We start from the raw sequence: 15337 nt of genomic DNA on the forward strand, positions 1-15337 counted from the left end.
GCGCATTACTACAAGATGGGGACCAGGATGGGGGGGCGCATTACTACAAGATGGGGACCAGAATGGGGGGGGGGGCATCACTACAAGTTGAGGACCAGGATGGGGGGCATTACTACAAGATGAGGGATATTACTACAAGATGGGGACCAGGATGGGGGACATTACTACAAGATGGGGACAAGGATGGGGGGGGGGACATTACTACAAGATGGGGACAAGGATGGGGGGGGGGGGCATTACTACAAGATGGGGACCAAAATGGGAGGGGCATTACTACAAGATGGGGACCAGGATGGGGGGCATTACTGCAGGATGGGGGACATTACTAAAAGATGGGGACCAGGATGGGGGGGCATTACTACAAGTGGACAAATATTACAGGACAATGGACATCACAGGATGGAGAGCATTATTACACAATGAGGGACCATTATTACAGGTTGAGTGGACCTTATTCAAGGACTGGAGACATTTACAGGATGGAGGCCAGAATTACTATAAGGGACTGATTGTAGTACAATATTACTGTATGGGGCCTATTAAGGGATAAAAAATTCTAAAAGTATGGAAATATTTGGCTACTAAAAATGCTGTTTTATGTAAAAGTCAAAAGTAAAAGAGAAGACCTGTATCATAACCTATATGATAAAGACCATTAAAAAGAATAAGAAAATGCTACAAATAAAAAAAAAATGATCAAAAAGTCATATAGAAAAATAATGGAATCACTGAGAACGTCTTCTCCTCCTGCAAAAACGAGATAACCGGAGCATTTTCCGTTTTTGCTCCTTCTTCCCAGAGCCAGAACTTTTTTTTATTTTTCAGTCAATATGGCCGTGTGAGGGCTTATTTTTTGCGGGACAAGTTGTACTTTTGAACGACATCACTAGTTTTACCATATTGTGTACTGGAAAACAGGAAAAAAAATTCCAAGTGTGGTAAAATTGCAAAAAAAAGTGCAATTCCAGAGTTTTTATTTTTTATCATGTTTACTGAATGCTAAAACTGACCTGCCATTAATATTCTTCAGGTCATTATGAGTTTGTAGATACCAAACATGTATAGGTTCATTTTTATTTAAGTTGTAAAAAAAAAAAATCCAAAGTTTGTTAAAATAAAATGGTGCCATTTTCTGAGATCCGTAGCGTCTCCATTTTTTGGGATCTGGGGCCGGGTGAGGACTCATTTTTTGCGCGCAGGGCTGACGTTTTTATTGATACCATTTTGGGGTAGATCCGATGTTTTGTTCGCTTGTTATTGCATTTTATTGCAATGTTGCGGTGACCCCCCCCCCCAAAAAAACGTAATTCTGGCGTTTTGAATTTTTTTCTTGTTACACCGTTTACCGATCGAATGAGTTATTTTTTTATATTGATTGGGCGATTCTGAACGCGGTGATACCAAATATGTGTATATTTTATTTTTTATGGTTTTATTTTGAAAGGGCGATGATTTAAACATATATTTTTTTACATTTTGCATACTTCAACAGTCTCCATGGGAGACTAGAAGCTGCAATTGTCTGATTGCCTCTGCTACACGCAGGAGTTCATCATATCACCCGGGTATAGCAGAATTGCTCACTTGCTGTGTGTGCCGACTTCCGTGTGGCTCATAGCAATCTGGCAGTGACAACCAGGGCTGTGGAGTTAGTAAGCCAAACCTCCAACTCCGACTCCTCAATTTCCATGACTCTGACTCCCTCATACATGGCTCATGTTTAAGTGATAAATTTACTGTAGCACAGATTCATCTCAGCTAAAAGTCTAGACCCTTAGATCAGGAATAGGACAGACATTTATAGGACATTTCATAACTTTCCCAAATTCTTATGAAAAAATATTCCCCACAAACCGCATTAAACTACTGTACCCAATTTATTATACAGGGTGGTCCAAAAGTAGGTGGACAGAAAGTGTAATAAGGTTATGGAGGGGGAGATTTATCAAGCATGGTGTAAAGTGAAACTGGCTCAGTTGCCCTTAGCAACCAATCAGATTCCACTTTTCATTCCTCAGACTCTTTGGAAAATGAAAGGTGGAATCTGATTGGTTGCTAAGGGCAACTGAGCCAGTTTCACAGATCTAGTTTTCACAGATAGATCTCCCCCAAATCTATTTTCTTTTCAGATAATTCAGATAACACATAATGGCAAATAATTTAAATACAGATCAAAGACAATGGATTTTAACAGAGTATTGGAAATCTCAAAATGCTGAAACCGTTAGAATAAATTGGGTTGAAACATTTGGTACTCAAGCCCCAAGGAGACAAACTATTTACCGCATTCGTGACAAATTCAATGCCACTGGCTCAATCCTTAATGCTCCAAAAACTGCTCGACCCAAAACAGTCTGTACAGAAGATAAGAAACAACTTGTTGCTGAAACATTTGTTCAGAGTCCAAAAAAGTCCACAGAAGAGCCTCTTTGGAATTGGGAATTTCAGGAGCTTTTATCATGCGAATCCTGAAATCTATTGGGTGGAAAGCTTATCGTCCACGTCTAATTCATGGTTTATTGGAGGATGATCCAGACAGGCGGCTGCAATTTAGTGAGATTATGCTTAACGAAACTGAAGAAAATCCAGTAATTTTAGATAACATTATGTGGAGTGATGAAGCTTCTTTCAAATTATCGGGCCATATTAACAGACATAATTGTATTTACTGGTATAGCGAGAACATGCATTTAACATTAGAGCAACAGCTAAATGAGCCTGGTGTCAATGTTTGGGGTGGTATTTTCAAGTTTTGGTGTTTTAGGACCAATATTTTTTGATGGAACAGTCACAGGAGATAAGTATCTCGAAATTCTAATGAATCAAGTTGTTCCCCAGTTACAGCAACAGCCTAATTCACATGACCTTTATTTCCAACAAGATGGGGCCCCTCCACATTATTCAAGAGTGGTCCGCGAGTATCTTGATGAAACATTTCCTAATAAATGGATTGGCCGAAGAGGCCCACTTGATTGTCCGGCACGTTCACCAGACTTGACCCCAATGGATTTTTTCTTTTGGGGAGTACTCAAGGACAAAGCTTATAGTCGAAAACCAAAAAGTGTCAGTGATTTGAAATACCCAAAGAGACTTGTGCAAAAAAGTTTGTCGAAGCGTAAGAGGCAGACTTCAAAGCTGTGCAAATTGTAATGGAAACAGTTTGAGCACCTGCGTTGATAAAATTTAAGGGCTTTTGTATTATTGTTCAGAATAAAATTGAATTGTCAATGTTATGCTTGTGTTAGTAGATATAATTTTATATATAAATCAAAATAAATATTTTCTGGCCACCTACTTTTGGACCACCCTGTATATTTTAGGAGTTGGAGTCGGTCCTTTTTATACCGACTCAGATTCCACCAAAATGAACACCGACTCCACAGCCCTGATGACAACCATTGGGGTCTCCTGCATACCCTGGGTTGTCATGCCAACCCATCGGTGACCGACAATCATGTGACGGGGTCGCCAAGGGGCAGGGCCAATGACGCGCTTCCTGAAAGCGCAGAGTTAAATGCCGCGGTGGATCGCGATTCCACCCGCGGCTGTTGCGGGCACATCAGGTGTATAGATCAGCTGACGTGCTCGGATAGGTGAGGGCTCAGCGCCAAAGCCTGCACCAAACGGGGATATGACATGTCGTACAGCACATGCCATAAAGGGGTTAATGTTAAATTTTTTTCTATGTGCAGCCCATTTACCCGACTGACTTTGAGACCCCTGGTCTAATTAGTGGTGTTAGGCTACAAGGCCATAGTGCGGCGGCCATATGTGGCCACAGCGATCACTTAAATTTGTTCTTACAGTGGGTACGGAAAGTATTCAGACCCCTTTAAATTTTTCACTCTTTTTTTCATTGCAGCCATTTGGTAAATTCTAAGTTCATTTTTTTTTTCTCATTAATGTACACTCTGCACCCCATCTTGACTGAAAAAAAAACAAATGTAGAAATTTTGCAAGTTTATTAAAAAAGAAAAACTGAAATATCACATGGTCATAAGTATTCAGACGCTTTGCTCAGACGCTCATATTTAAGTCACATGCTGTCCATTTCCTTGTGATCCTCCTTCAGATGGTTCTACTCCTTCATTGGAGTCCAGCTGTGTTTAATTAAATTGATAGGACTTGATTTGGAAAGGCACACACCTGTCTATATAAGACCTCACAGCTCACAGTGCATGTCAGACTAAATGAGAATCATGAGCTCAAAGGAACTGCCCAAGGAGCTCAGAGACAGAATTGTGGCAAGGCACAGATCTGGCCAAGGTTACAAAAGAATTTCTGCATTACTCAAGGTTCCTAAGAGCACAGTGGCCTCCATAATCCTTAAATGGAAGAAGTTTGGGACCACCAGAAGTCTTCCTCGATATGCCGTCCAGTCAAACTGAGCAATCGTGGGAGAAGAGCCTTGATGAGAGAGGTAAAGAAGAACCCTAAGATCACTGTGCCTGAGCTCCAGAGATGCAGTAGGTAGATGGGAGAAAGTTCCACAAAGTCAATTATCAGTGCAGCCCTCCACCAGTTGGGCCTTTATGGCAGAGCGGCCCGACGGAAGCCTCTCCCCAGCGCAAGACATATGAAAGACTGCATAGAGTTTGCTCAAAAACACATGAAGGACTCCCAGACTGAGAAATAAGATTCTCTGGTCTGATGAGACGACGATAGAACTTTTTGGTGATAATTCTAAGCGGTATGTGTGGAGAAAACCAGGCACTGCTCATCACCTGCCCAATACAATCTGTGAAACATGGTGGTATCAGCATCATGCTATAGGGGTGTTTTTCAGCTGCAGGGACAGGACGACTGGTTGCAATTGAAGGAAACATGAATGCGGCCAAGTACAGAGATATCCTGGATGAAAACCTCTTCCAGAGTGCTCTAGACCTCAGGCTTGGCCGAAGGTTCACCTTCCAACAAGATAATGACCCTAAGCACACAGCTAAAATAACAAAGGAGTGGCTTCAGAACAACTCTGTGACCATTCTTAACTGGCCCAGCCAGTGCCCTGACCTAAACCCAATTGAGCATCTCTGGAGAGACCTGAAAATGACTGTCCACCAACGTTCACCATCCAACCTGATGGAACTGGAGAGGATCTGCAAGGAAGAATGGCAGAGGATCCCCAAATCCAGGTGTGAAAAACTTGTTGCATCATTCCCAAAAAGACTCATGGCTGTACTAGCTCAAAAGGGTGCTTCTACTCAATACTGAGCAAAGGGTCTGAATACTTATGACCATGCGATATTTCAGTTTTTCTTTAAGAAATTTGTAAAAATTTCTACATTTCTGTTCTTTTTCAGTCAAGATGGGGTGCAGAGTGTACTTTAATGAGAAAAAAATTAACTTTTTAGAATTTACCAAATGGCTGCAATGAAACAAAGTGAAAAATGTAAAGGGGTCTGAATACTTTCCGTACCCACTGTACATAGAGATAATATCTCCAAATTTGCGTTCTTATTTGCCTTCGCGGGTGAATGTAGCTTTCAGCCACATGCAATAGCGTGTGTGTGAATCCAGCCTTATAAAATGTAGGTGCCTGGCTCTTTGACAAGAGGTATAACATCGAGTTGCCAATTTACACAAATATTTAGGAGGAATAAGAGAGGAATGACAATGTAGAAAATATCACAGACTAATTACATGTAGACTACAATTATTGACTAAAATGTATGTCAGGAGAGGTGATCAATCCTTTTTGGGTGACGTATCACTGGATTTTTAGAAACGTAGAGTTGGATAACTTGCACCTCTTGCTATGCCGCCATTCACGTGTGACCTTGCCTAAAAATCAGACAAATCACAGAAATGATCCAACTAGGGACTCCCCAATCGCTGATTGGAATGGGAGTTTTCTTTTTAAGTATCCACAGAGGCTGTGACATTATTTCTGTTACATTATTATCAGCAAACAGGACAACTAAACAACACTTAAGATTTGTTTTGTTGCCTGCTGTAATTCCCCTTCTCCCAAGTCCCTTTAAAGGGGTTTTGCAATGAACAAAGTGCACTTTCATGAATAGATTTTGGAATGGGAAAAAAAGTTCCCCAATTGGATGTTAAAATAAAATAAAATGTTCCTGTGCTGAGATAATCTTATGAATGCGTCCCTGCTGTGTACTGTGTAATGGCTGCGTCTGACCGGGCAGGAACACAGGGGAGGACGCAGAAGAGAGAATACAGACAGGACAGCAGAGGATCACAGCTGCTGCTTTCTGTGAGGTAAAATATTTCCCTGCCCATAGTCTTTTGCTTCCTCCCCTGTCCAGGAGATGTGGTATGATCAGACCATGTTCCTGTACGGTCAGACACAGCCATTACACAGTACACAGCAGGGCACATTTATAAGATTATCTCGGCACAGGGACATTTTATTTAAACACATCCAATTGTGGAAGTTATCCCAAAATCTATTAATTAAAATGTACTTTGGTTGTAGGACAACCTCTTTAAAGGGGTGTTCCAATACCTATAAAGCTGTTTATAGAGAATTATCTTTAAGCCCTAACCACTTTTGTAATAAGCTTTATTGCACAATTCCCTATACTTCTCCCTATCCTGCTATTTCTTACATGTGTTTCTTTTACTTCACTTCCTTTTTCATTTCGGAGTCTCAAATGGGACGTCACAGGAGGCTGGAGCTTCACTCACTCCCCCCCAGAATCTATCACCCCTCCTGAAAAAGGACATCAGCAAGGGGCGACAATGAGGTCACTTACCACAGTCCGTCACCACCATCCTTTGATGACATCATGTTTCAGTAGAGGTGATTGGGAAGTGACATCTTAGGTTGCCGCTGTCAGTCACTGCTTCTAACACTGCAGTATCTTTCCCTGAAATGGTCATCAGGGGGTGGCATTAGAAGCAATTTGAATGACACCAGCATGGTGATAGCAGCTTTTTCCACCCTCCCTGTCACTCACCCTGCTTCGAGAACCACCCTCAATTGAATTTTCATCAGGGTTGGCGCTGGTTTCACTCACACTACTTCTATCACCGCTCCCTGATGATGAGTATTGGGCCACTCCTTTAACCAGCAGAAGAAAAGAAGTTCAGCTAACAATTGGGTTTTCTGAGACACTGCAGCCACCTTCAGTCTGCACATGTGCTGATACTTGCACCTCTCCTGGAGCTCAGGGTGGGTTCGTTTGCTTCTTATATTTTGTGAAGTGAATTCTCATAAAATGAAAAAAACAGAAATGATCCGATGCTTTTCAGGTTAACTGGCCAGACGCTACAGTGTAAACAAATAAGTAGATACAGCTTTATTTTGCACAGAAATAGATTTTATTCTCCCCCAACTTTTATAGAAGTTGTACACAACTTGTTGTTTTTTTTTTAATCCTTCACAGAAGAAATGATTATTCTATTTGCAGTATTGTAAACAATAGCTCCTGAGGAGCTGTGCTCTTAGCAGACGTGATGCTGATGTACACGCTGAAGTAGAAAAATGTAGTCGGCACAGTGGAGAATGATGTAATGTACTTTGAGGGGACATGTGGAAATGTAAGATCATATGAGACATAGACCTGTAGATTTCACTGTGGTGGTTCAATTCCCTGAGGAGTTCATTGTGCAACTTCATGGAAGGACAATTCAACTACCAATAAAATCTCTGAGCTGGGGAAGGAAACTCTGAGGAGGCCGCAGCCGCACTCCTGTTATCAGCAGTCCTATAGACAAAGCAGAGAGCGCATGCATGACTGGCCAATCCATTCAACCCCGGCCTTGGGCGTAAGTCACCCGTTCTGGCTCGGAGTAGGAATTAGAGCTGTGGGACCTGCACCACTTTAAATCTTCTCCCCTATCACCTTCTTTTCGTGAAATACATCTTTATGTTGAGATGGCATGAAAAAAAAAATACTATAGCTAATAGATTTGTACTAATAGCACATCCTCCTTGTAAAGGCAATGAAGGAATAGGATACACGGCAGGAGAGAAGCTAAGAGTCAGAGTTTTGAGCTGTTCATTGAGATAAATGTTTGAGGGCAGAACAACCCCACAATTTCATGCTGTACTGCAACCCCTGCTTTAAAGGGAACCTGTCCGTTAGGCCTCATTCAGACATCTGTGATTTTTATCAGACATAAAAGTCTACCCTGATTTGTCAGTGTTTTGTTTTCAAATTTTATCAGTAATGTTTATGGATGAAAAAAATATATTGCAAAGCTCCTCCTATTCATGACAATGGTAATCAGAAAAGTCTGCAGTAAACTAAGACTTTCACTAGAAAACCAGAGGTAGAGCAGGATGAAACATATGCAATCATCACCCTTTCATAACCCCCCCCAGGACTGTATCACACCAAAATTTGTCTTTTATTCATATGCAAATTAGATCAGCAAGTGCACCTTAAGGGGCAAATCAGTGCACTTGCAGTTCTCAGCTCCTCTTCGCTTCTTGCTGCCAATGCAGCCCCAACTTCCTGTGGCAATCCTTTGTCTTCACTGTCAAGAAGTGGTGGCAGCCCTGGACGATGAGGTGCTATGAGAAGTGGAAGGCTGCTCTGATTGATGCTGAGTGCTACACCGCTCAGGAGAGCAATGAAATGGGTATTGTGGGGGATGTTTCACCCCATCTCATTCTGTGCTACCTTTTCTTTCTTAGTGAAAGTCTTAGCCCACGTTCAGTATTTGTAAGCAAAAACCAGGAGTGGAACAATCATAGGAAAAGTATAATAGAAACACGTCACCACTCCTGGTTTTGGCTTACAAACCCTTATGCAAAATACTGACCAAATACTGAACGTGACCTTACTGACAGATGCTCTCTAAGTTTTTCATACTGGTCATAATAAATTGAAATGACCTGGCGTGTCAGCCTTCCTATTGTCTTTCTGCCAACTACAGCTGAGTGTCATAAGACATGGAAAAGTGCTCAAAAAAGTAAGGACATCCTATGGCTGCTGGTGACAAAGGGACAATGAGAAAGATAGAGCTGCTATCAATTTGGGTCCTAAAGCTGCCTCTTCCATCAGAAGAAGAAGTTCGAATTTATTGGAAAAGATTAAGAATTTTCTTTCATCATCTTTTATATAAAAGAGTATGAGATGTGACTGAGGTGAATGTAATAAAAAATGAGACCTTACCATCTATGTGCACCTGTACTGGGTTGTCATGCCCTCAAAATATAAGAGGAAGATAAAATGTAACTTTTAATGTAAACATTTCAAAATCTCCCTGTAAAAACAGACTATAGAATACTGTATAGTTCCTGCAGCAGAGTTGTGATCCTTACAACATCATTGCTAAAGAAGACCGATGCAAACCACTTGTATGAAAATGACCAAATGTGCAGTAGTGATGTATAGCGGTGACCAAAATAAATTGTCTTCAGTTTAGGCCATCTTGTTGCACCCACTAAACATACAACTACCAATAACGGGGCATAGCCTTTATTAATCATTCCCATAGGGGGCCGACCAGCACATCGCTTCTATAGTAATGGTCTCTAGCTGTGCATGCTGAAGACATAAGCAAGGCATTAGGTAAACCATTATGGAGGTTCACACAGGACTTTTTTCTGATAATTTTAAACACCAGTGTATTTTACAGCCACGGCCAGAAGTACATTTTCAGCTTATAATTGTTTTGGAATTAATCACACAAAATCTCATTATGAACAACCCCGTCCTGCAATTCCATAGTGTCAGGTCTGGAACCAGGGAACAACACTGCTGTGCAAATCAAATGCTCATATTACAAAGATGAACATCACCAAGGTTGAAAAAAATACTATCATAAAAGAAATTGGGAAGGGAAAGCTCTGTCGAGTCTGCATTATCAGGAAATAACAGAGGGATCTAGCAGCACTTCACTACTCGCAGCATTGGACAGTCCTGACATCTCCAAGCTGGCTCCTGGATGAACATTATCTGGTAAGACCAAGAGGTATAGGACGAAAAAACCAACCAACAGAAAACATCATGAGTGCTCCTGGCGTAGTTACCCCCCCGCCCCCAGCAAACACTGACGTCATATGGATGTAGTGAGCAGCTTGTTCCGGTTAAGACTAAAAGGAAACTGTTAAGCTTTCACACTTTACCTTCCTGTATCAAAAAGTCTCTGTGCCTACGGGAAGGGTCCTGGCCTCTGACCGGCCAAGTCTCTGCTGATGTTTGGTGTCACGCTTATTGTGAAATTGCCAAACGGTGATTGCTCTGGGCCTTTCCACGTTTCATAGTAAAGGATATAAAATACCGGCAGCACAATCCCAATTAAAATCATAATGACAACAGCATTCCACCATCGTATGCCCCAATCTGCTCCTAGATTGGGGTCTTTGTTCCTCAGGCCAGTGGAGAGCAGATGGTGGCTTGTACCAAGGTCCAATGATTCACTGAACAGCTCCTGGTTCTGCGCTGCAGCCTCAATGTTCTGGTCTATTTCCAGGAAGTATTGAGTTATATCCCGGGTTTCCGTCAGGGTGACCGATGCCTCGTCGCCAGACTCAATGACAATGTCCATACAATCTGCTGATCGGCCCTTTTGTGTATTTGTGTCCTTGTGCCGCTCTGTTAAAAAACTATGAACCTTGACTGGAATCTTGATGGTCTGTAAGGCGTACAAGTCCTGCTCTGTTAATAACTTGTTTATCCTTTTAATATCAGAAACCTATAGAAAGGAAATTACATATTAACAAGGTGGGTGAAGGCAGTGGGACATAGAAACTGTGATGCCAGTACAGTTACCTACACACTGGTAATGACAAAAATTACTGCGATTTTAATAGGACTGTTCATTACAAAGCTCTCTACTAAAAGATGTACAAATAAATAGCAATGCCTCCAATATGGCGCTTCTGAGCTTTGCACGGTGCCTCAAAAGCAGTTTTCCCCCACATATGGGGTAGTGGTGTACTCAGGAAAAATTGTACAACAAATTGTATGGTCCATTTTCTCCTGTTACCCCTGTGAAAATAAAAAATTTGGGGCAAAAACAACATTTCATTTTTGAGGGAGAAATTATTTTTTTCATTTTCGCAACGTTGTAAAATTCTGTGAAGCAACTGGGGGTTCAAGGTGTTCACCACAAATCTAGATATATTCCTTGTGGGGTCTAGTTTCCAAAATAGGGTCGTGTGCGTTCCACTGTTTAGGCACCTCAGGGGCTCCGCAAACGCGACATGGCGTCTGCTATCTCTTCCAGACAATTTTGCACTCCAAAATTCAAACGGTGCTCCTTGCCTTCCGTGAACCCAAACAGTAGTTCTCCCCCATATATGGGGTAACGGCTTACTCAGGAGAAATTGCACAACAAATTTTATGATGCATTTTCTCTTGTTACCCTTGTGAAAATGCAAAGTTTGAGGCTAAAGTAAAAAAAATTTGTTGGAAAAAGTAACATTTTAATTTTTCCTTCCACACTGCTTTAGTTCTTGTTAAGCACCTGAAGGGTTAATAAACTTATTGGATGTGGTTTTGAGAAGTCTGAGGGGTGCAGTTTGTAACTTTAGGCCTTTTAGAGATCATTTAATTTCATCTTCAACTTACTTAACTGTTCACAATGACAGTAAGTTTGACCAGGGGTGCCCAAACTTTTACATGTCACTGTACAATAACTGATATCCGAGTGCTCATTTGTCTGTCTTCTATCTCTCCTGACCCCTCTCCCCCATTTGGGTCGGCCGAGCATTCATGCCCTTTTAGAGGGGTGAGAGAAGACAGCCACTGCTGAACAACTTTGGCATCCGCTTTTCTGCAATAGTATTCCAATATATCATCTGTTGGGGAGAGTCGGGAGGCCCCCATACATATTAGGCAGTCTGTCAATCCCGCCATTAGTTTCTACTGATGTCAGCCACTTTAAGATGGCCATACACCATAGCGACGTGTCATCCAACAACTATTCCTCTCCCACTTTCCCCATACACTGCCAAGCATGCATCAATTCGGAGAAGGGAATAAACTGCTGGCAGACACCGATGGCAGCCAGTTATTTCATGTGGAAACAAAAAGGTCAGGTTGAAATCCAACAGTTTGGCTAGTCCTAACAAAAGCAGCAAGTTCAGCTGATGTGTATGGCCGCCTTAAAAGGATTTTCACAGCCAAAATATAGGTAATTAGCCTCAGCTAGCCACTCCAACTGGGGATCTGCTTGATAGAGGACAGGTTTCCCATGTTGGCACATGAATAGAGCAGTGTTTGAGGTGGGTTGATGGTCTACTTATTTTAAAAAGCAAGCTAGCCCCCCCACTCTTATCCAAGTATAGAGGATTATGACAGGGAAATCAGCTGTACGTTATTACCTTGCAGCCATACTGCAGTGCCAGTTTATTAAGGTTGTCACTCTCTGTAATGGCGTGTTCCAAGAGAACGATGTCACTGACTTTTTCTCTAGATGCAGTCTGTCTGTGAAGCTCTCCTCCTCTTGCTCGCAGCTCCACAATGTCAAGTTCTTCTTCTGAGGAGCTGTCATGGTCTGCAGAGCCATTAGTAAATGTGTAAACATGGCTTCCTCGAGATGAATGGATCGTAGTCGGTGGATGAAATGAGTGAGAAGGACCCTTTTTCAGACGCATGGTTATCAAAGCCCTGCAAGAGCAATGAAGGAATGGAGTATTAAGTTATTAAACAAAAAAGTTTCGGTAAGTGAAATAGTATTAAAAAAAGACAGCCTTATATTAATACATGCAGGGTATTAATGTATCACGTAGCTTCAGGCGGCCACATCTGATATTACATGGGCAGGGCTCCCTCAGCACTGAAGGTCAAGGCAACTACCCAACCGTGGCAAGTGTCCAGAACCTGCAGCCATGTGCTCATTATTACTGATAGGAGAAAGTTATACTGGGATCTGTGTGGACAGAGCGGGAACAACACGTTCAGCTCCCGGCTACTGGACAAATAAAAGAAGCTCATGGATGTAAGGCCGCTTTCTGCACCTCCATCTGATATTACACATCAACAAGTAATCACAGCGGCCCAAGTCACCGTATATTCTTCCATTTCAACAATCCTGACAAACATCCACAAGGTTCATTGACAGTCACAGATCTGTTAGGTACACAGCTGGTCTGTGTAATCTGTCACAACAGGCTCATTTACTAGCACTTTTTACTTTTTCCTAGCTAGAAAAGTGCCACGTAAAAGCAGGCATTGTTTTCAGCTATCACTTTTTAGCCTAGAATAAAATTCAGCAACAATGTATTTACCATTACCAGGGCACCGGCTGCAGAAGGAGCCCCCCCGCACTGCTGTCTGCAGTGGGAGATGGGAAAAATCCCACGCCTCCGGCGTCCGCCAGGCCAAGATAGAGGAGAATTGGAGGAAATGATCCCTTGTGTTTTCTGCTAAATTATTGGTTAGGTTTTTCCCCCCATGTTCAGGAAAAACAAAAACAAACAATATCGGCAAGAGTTTCTTATATTCTGTGATAAGTCAGCAAAGAAGCAATGCTGATATACACAATTCTTCTTTTCTGTAAAGTCCTGAGTGCCAAATTCAACTTCGGCAGTAAGTAAAGAAAGCCACACTTTATTTTTTTTACGGATATTCAAGTAATTTGTGCGATAAATGGGGCTTCATTTGTATGTCACTATCATGCTTTTTTTATTATTATATACATGGTCTGGGCTACTAACAGCGCTTTTGTTTGACAGTGGCAGTTATATTTATTTTACACATTATGTCCCACAAAAGGTAATAAAAGACCTGTTTGGAGGAGGATGGGGCTTTCAATATTTAAATTTTCATCCTATTTCCTTTGTAACTGGGGTTGATTTATTAGTCCCAGCTACAGAGAAAATACAGCCTCCGGGCAGCATAGCAGAGCTGTCTGGGCCTCCTATGACCCTGCTAGCAGCTCCTGCTCCCTCCCTATACAGTGATTACATGTCCACTGTGTATGGAGAGGAAGCGCCATCAGCGCTTCCTATTACTGTATATAAAGCATGTGTTGAATGCAGTGTATACAGCAATAGAGAAGGCACACAAACCATCTCTGCCACAGCCGGCTCCCTGCTCCTGTAGCTACATGATCGGGTATAGCTGCACTCCTATGCAGTGATGATTTAGGCCGTCACTGCCAGGAAGGAGCGGGACCGCCCGGACATCTTCTAGACCGCCAATACACTTTAGAAGTTAAGGGTTTTTATTTATTTTACTCACTTATATAGCACCATTAATTCAAAGGCACTATACAGATACAGACATTATGGGCACTGTCCCCATCAGGGCTCACAATCTACATTCCCTATCAGTATGTCTTCGGAATGTGGGAGGAAACTGGAGAACCTGGGGGAAACCCACACAAACACGGGGAGAACATACAATGCAGATGTTGCCCTTGGTGGGATTTGAACCCAGGACCCCAGCGCTGCAAGGCTGCAGTGCTAACCACTGAGCCACCAGGTTTACTAGTAATATCATATTGATGACCTATCCTTAGTGTAGAGTGTAACTAAACCAGCATTAGATAAACATATGGAGCGGCTCCACGCATGTCGTATGGAAAAGAAAATAGGTGCTAGAAACCCATATTACAAACAAAACAAGTATAGCAACACAAAAGAAGAAAAATGTGGCTATATATTGCAGGTCAAGCACACTGAATAGCGATATGTAACCTAATATATTAGATGAATCAATATAAATCTATGTGGCATAAAATGAATTAAACACATAAAAAGTGTATAACAGCACAAACTAAATAGAAGACCTACCAAAACACCATGAAAATCTGTGTAATATATGAAGGGCCAAGATAATAAGGTCCACAGAGCCTGACCTTCATATATTTTGCAGATTTTCATTACACTTGGCACAGTATGTGATATGTTGTATTTTCTATACTGTCTTAGGGCTTGCTGTCTTATATGACTAGATAGGGGGTATTTTTGGCCGAACACTCATCATGGTGTTTTATTATGTCTTGTTTTCAGTATTATACTGTTATGCACTTTTTAAATGTTTTTATGTATTTTTTGCCACATGGGTGATATGTACTCATTCACCTAAAACTATATTAATTATCATTCAGTGTGCAAGACCTGCTTTATATAAGTTGCTATACTACCTTTAGTATAGGTGATTAAGAGCAGATTTCTGGGGCTCGGACACCCGGCACTACCACCGATCAGCTGCTCTGAGGTACACAGTAAATGAAGCCAAACAGCACAGTGATCTTCAGTCTCCAAGTGCAGACTCATAAAATACATAATACAGGTGTAAGAAGCGAGATCCAAGACTAAACAGCATACCTTGAGGTACGTGTCAGCGGTTCAGTGTAAAGTCCTCGGTGGAGCTGATATTTGGGTCCTGCAGCTATACCGTGCTCACATTGGATGATAACATTACAGCAGCAGGCTTTTTTACCTCCACTGCATTGATGCCAGTTTTTT

At 41.8% G+C, this 15337-nt stretch overlaps 1 protein-coding gene across 4 annotated transcripts in view; it reads right to left on the bottom strand.

The window, feature by feature from the left end:
• Positions 1-6365: 6365 nt before the first annotated feature.
• The window catches only part of LYSMD4 (LysM domain containing 4), a 34972-nt gene continuing 26000 nt past the window's right edge, over positions 6366-15337 (bottom strand). For 3 of the 4 annotated variants that reach the window (XM_073653351.1, XM_073653352.1, XM_073653349.1), the window contains 2 exons: positions 12245-12530; positions 6367-10611 (listed from right to left, as the gene is read on the bottom strand). In XM_073653351.1, coding sequence (XP_073509452.1) covers positions 10069-10611; positions 12245-12517 — 816 coding nt within the window. In that variant the 5' untranslated portion in view covers positions 12518-12530 and the 3' untranslated portion in view covers positions 6367-10068. Of the gene's footprint in view, positions 10612-12244; positions 12531-15196; positions 15302-15337 lie in introns of those variants that run through there. The other variant, XM_073653353.1, reaches the window with a different exon arrangement.

Source organism: Phyllobates terribilis, unplaced genomic scaffold, assembly GCF_046119375.1.
Source record: "Phyllobates terribilis strain yellow unplaced genomic scaffold, ASM4611937v1 Scaffold_11__3_contigs__length_659146591, whole genome shotgun sequence".
Taxonomy (NCBI): Eukaryota; Metazoa; Chordata; class Amphibia; order Anura; family Dendrobatidae; genus Phyllobates; species Phyllobates terribilis.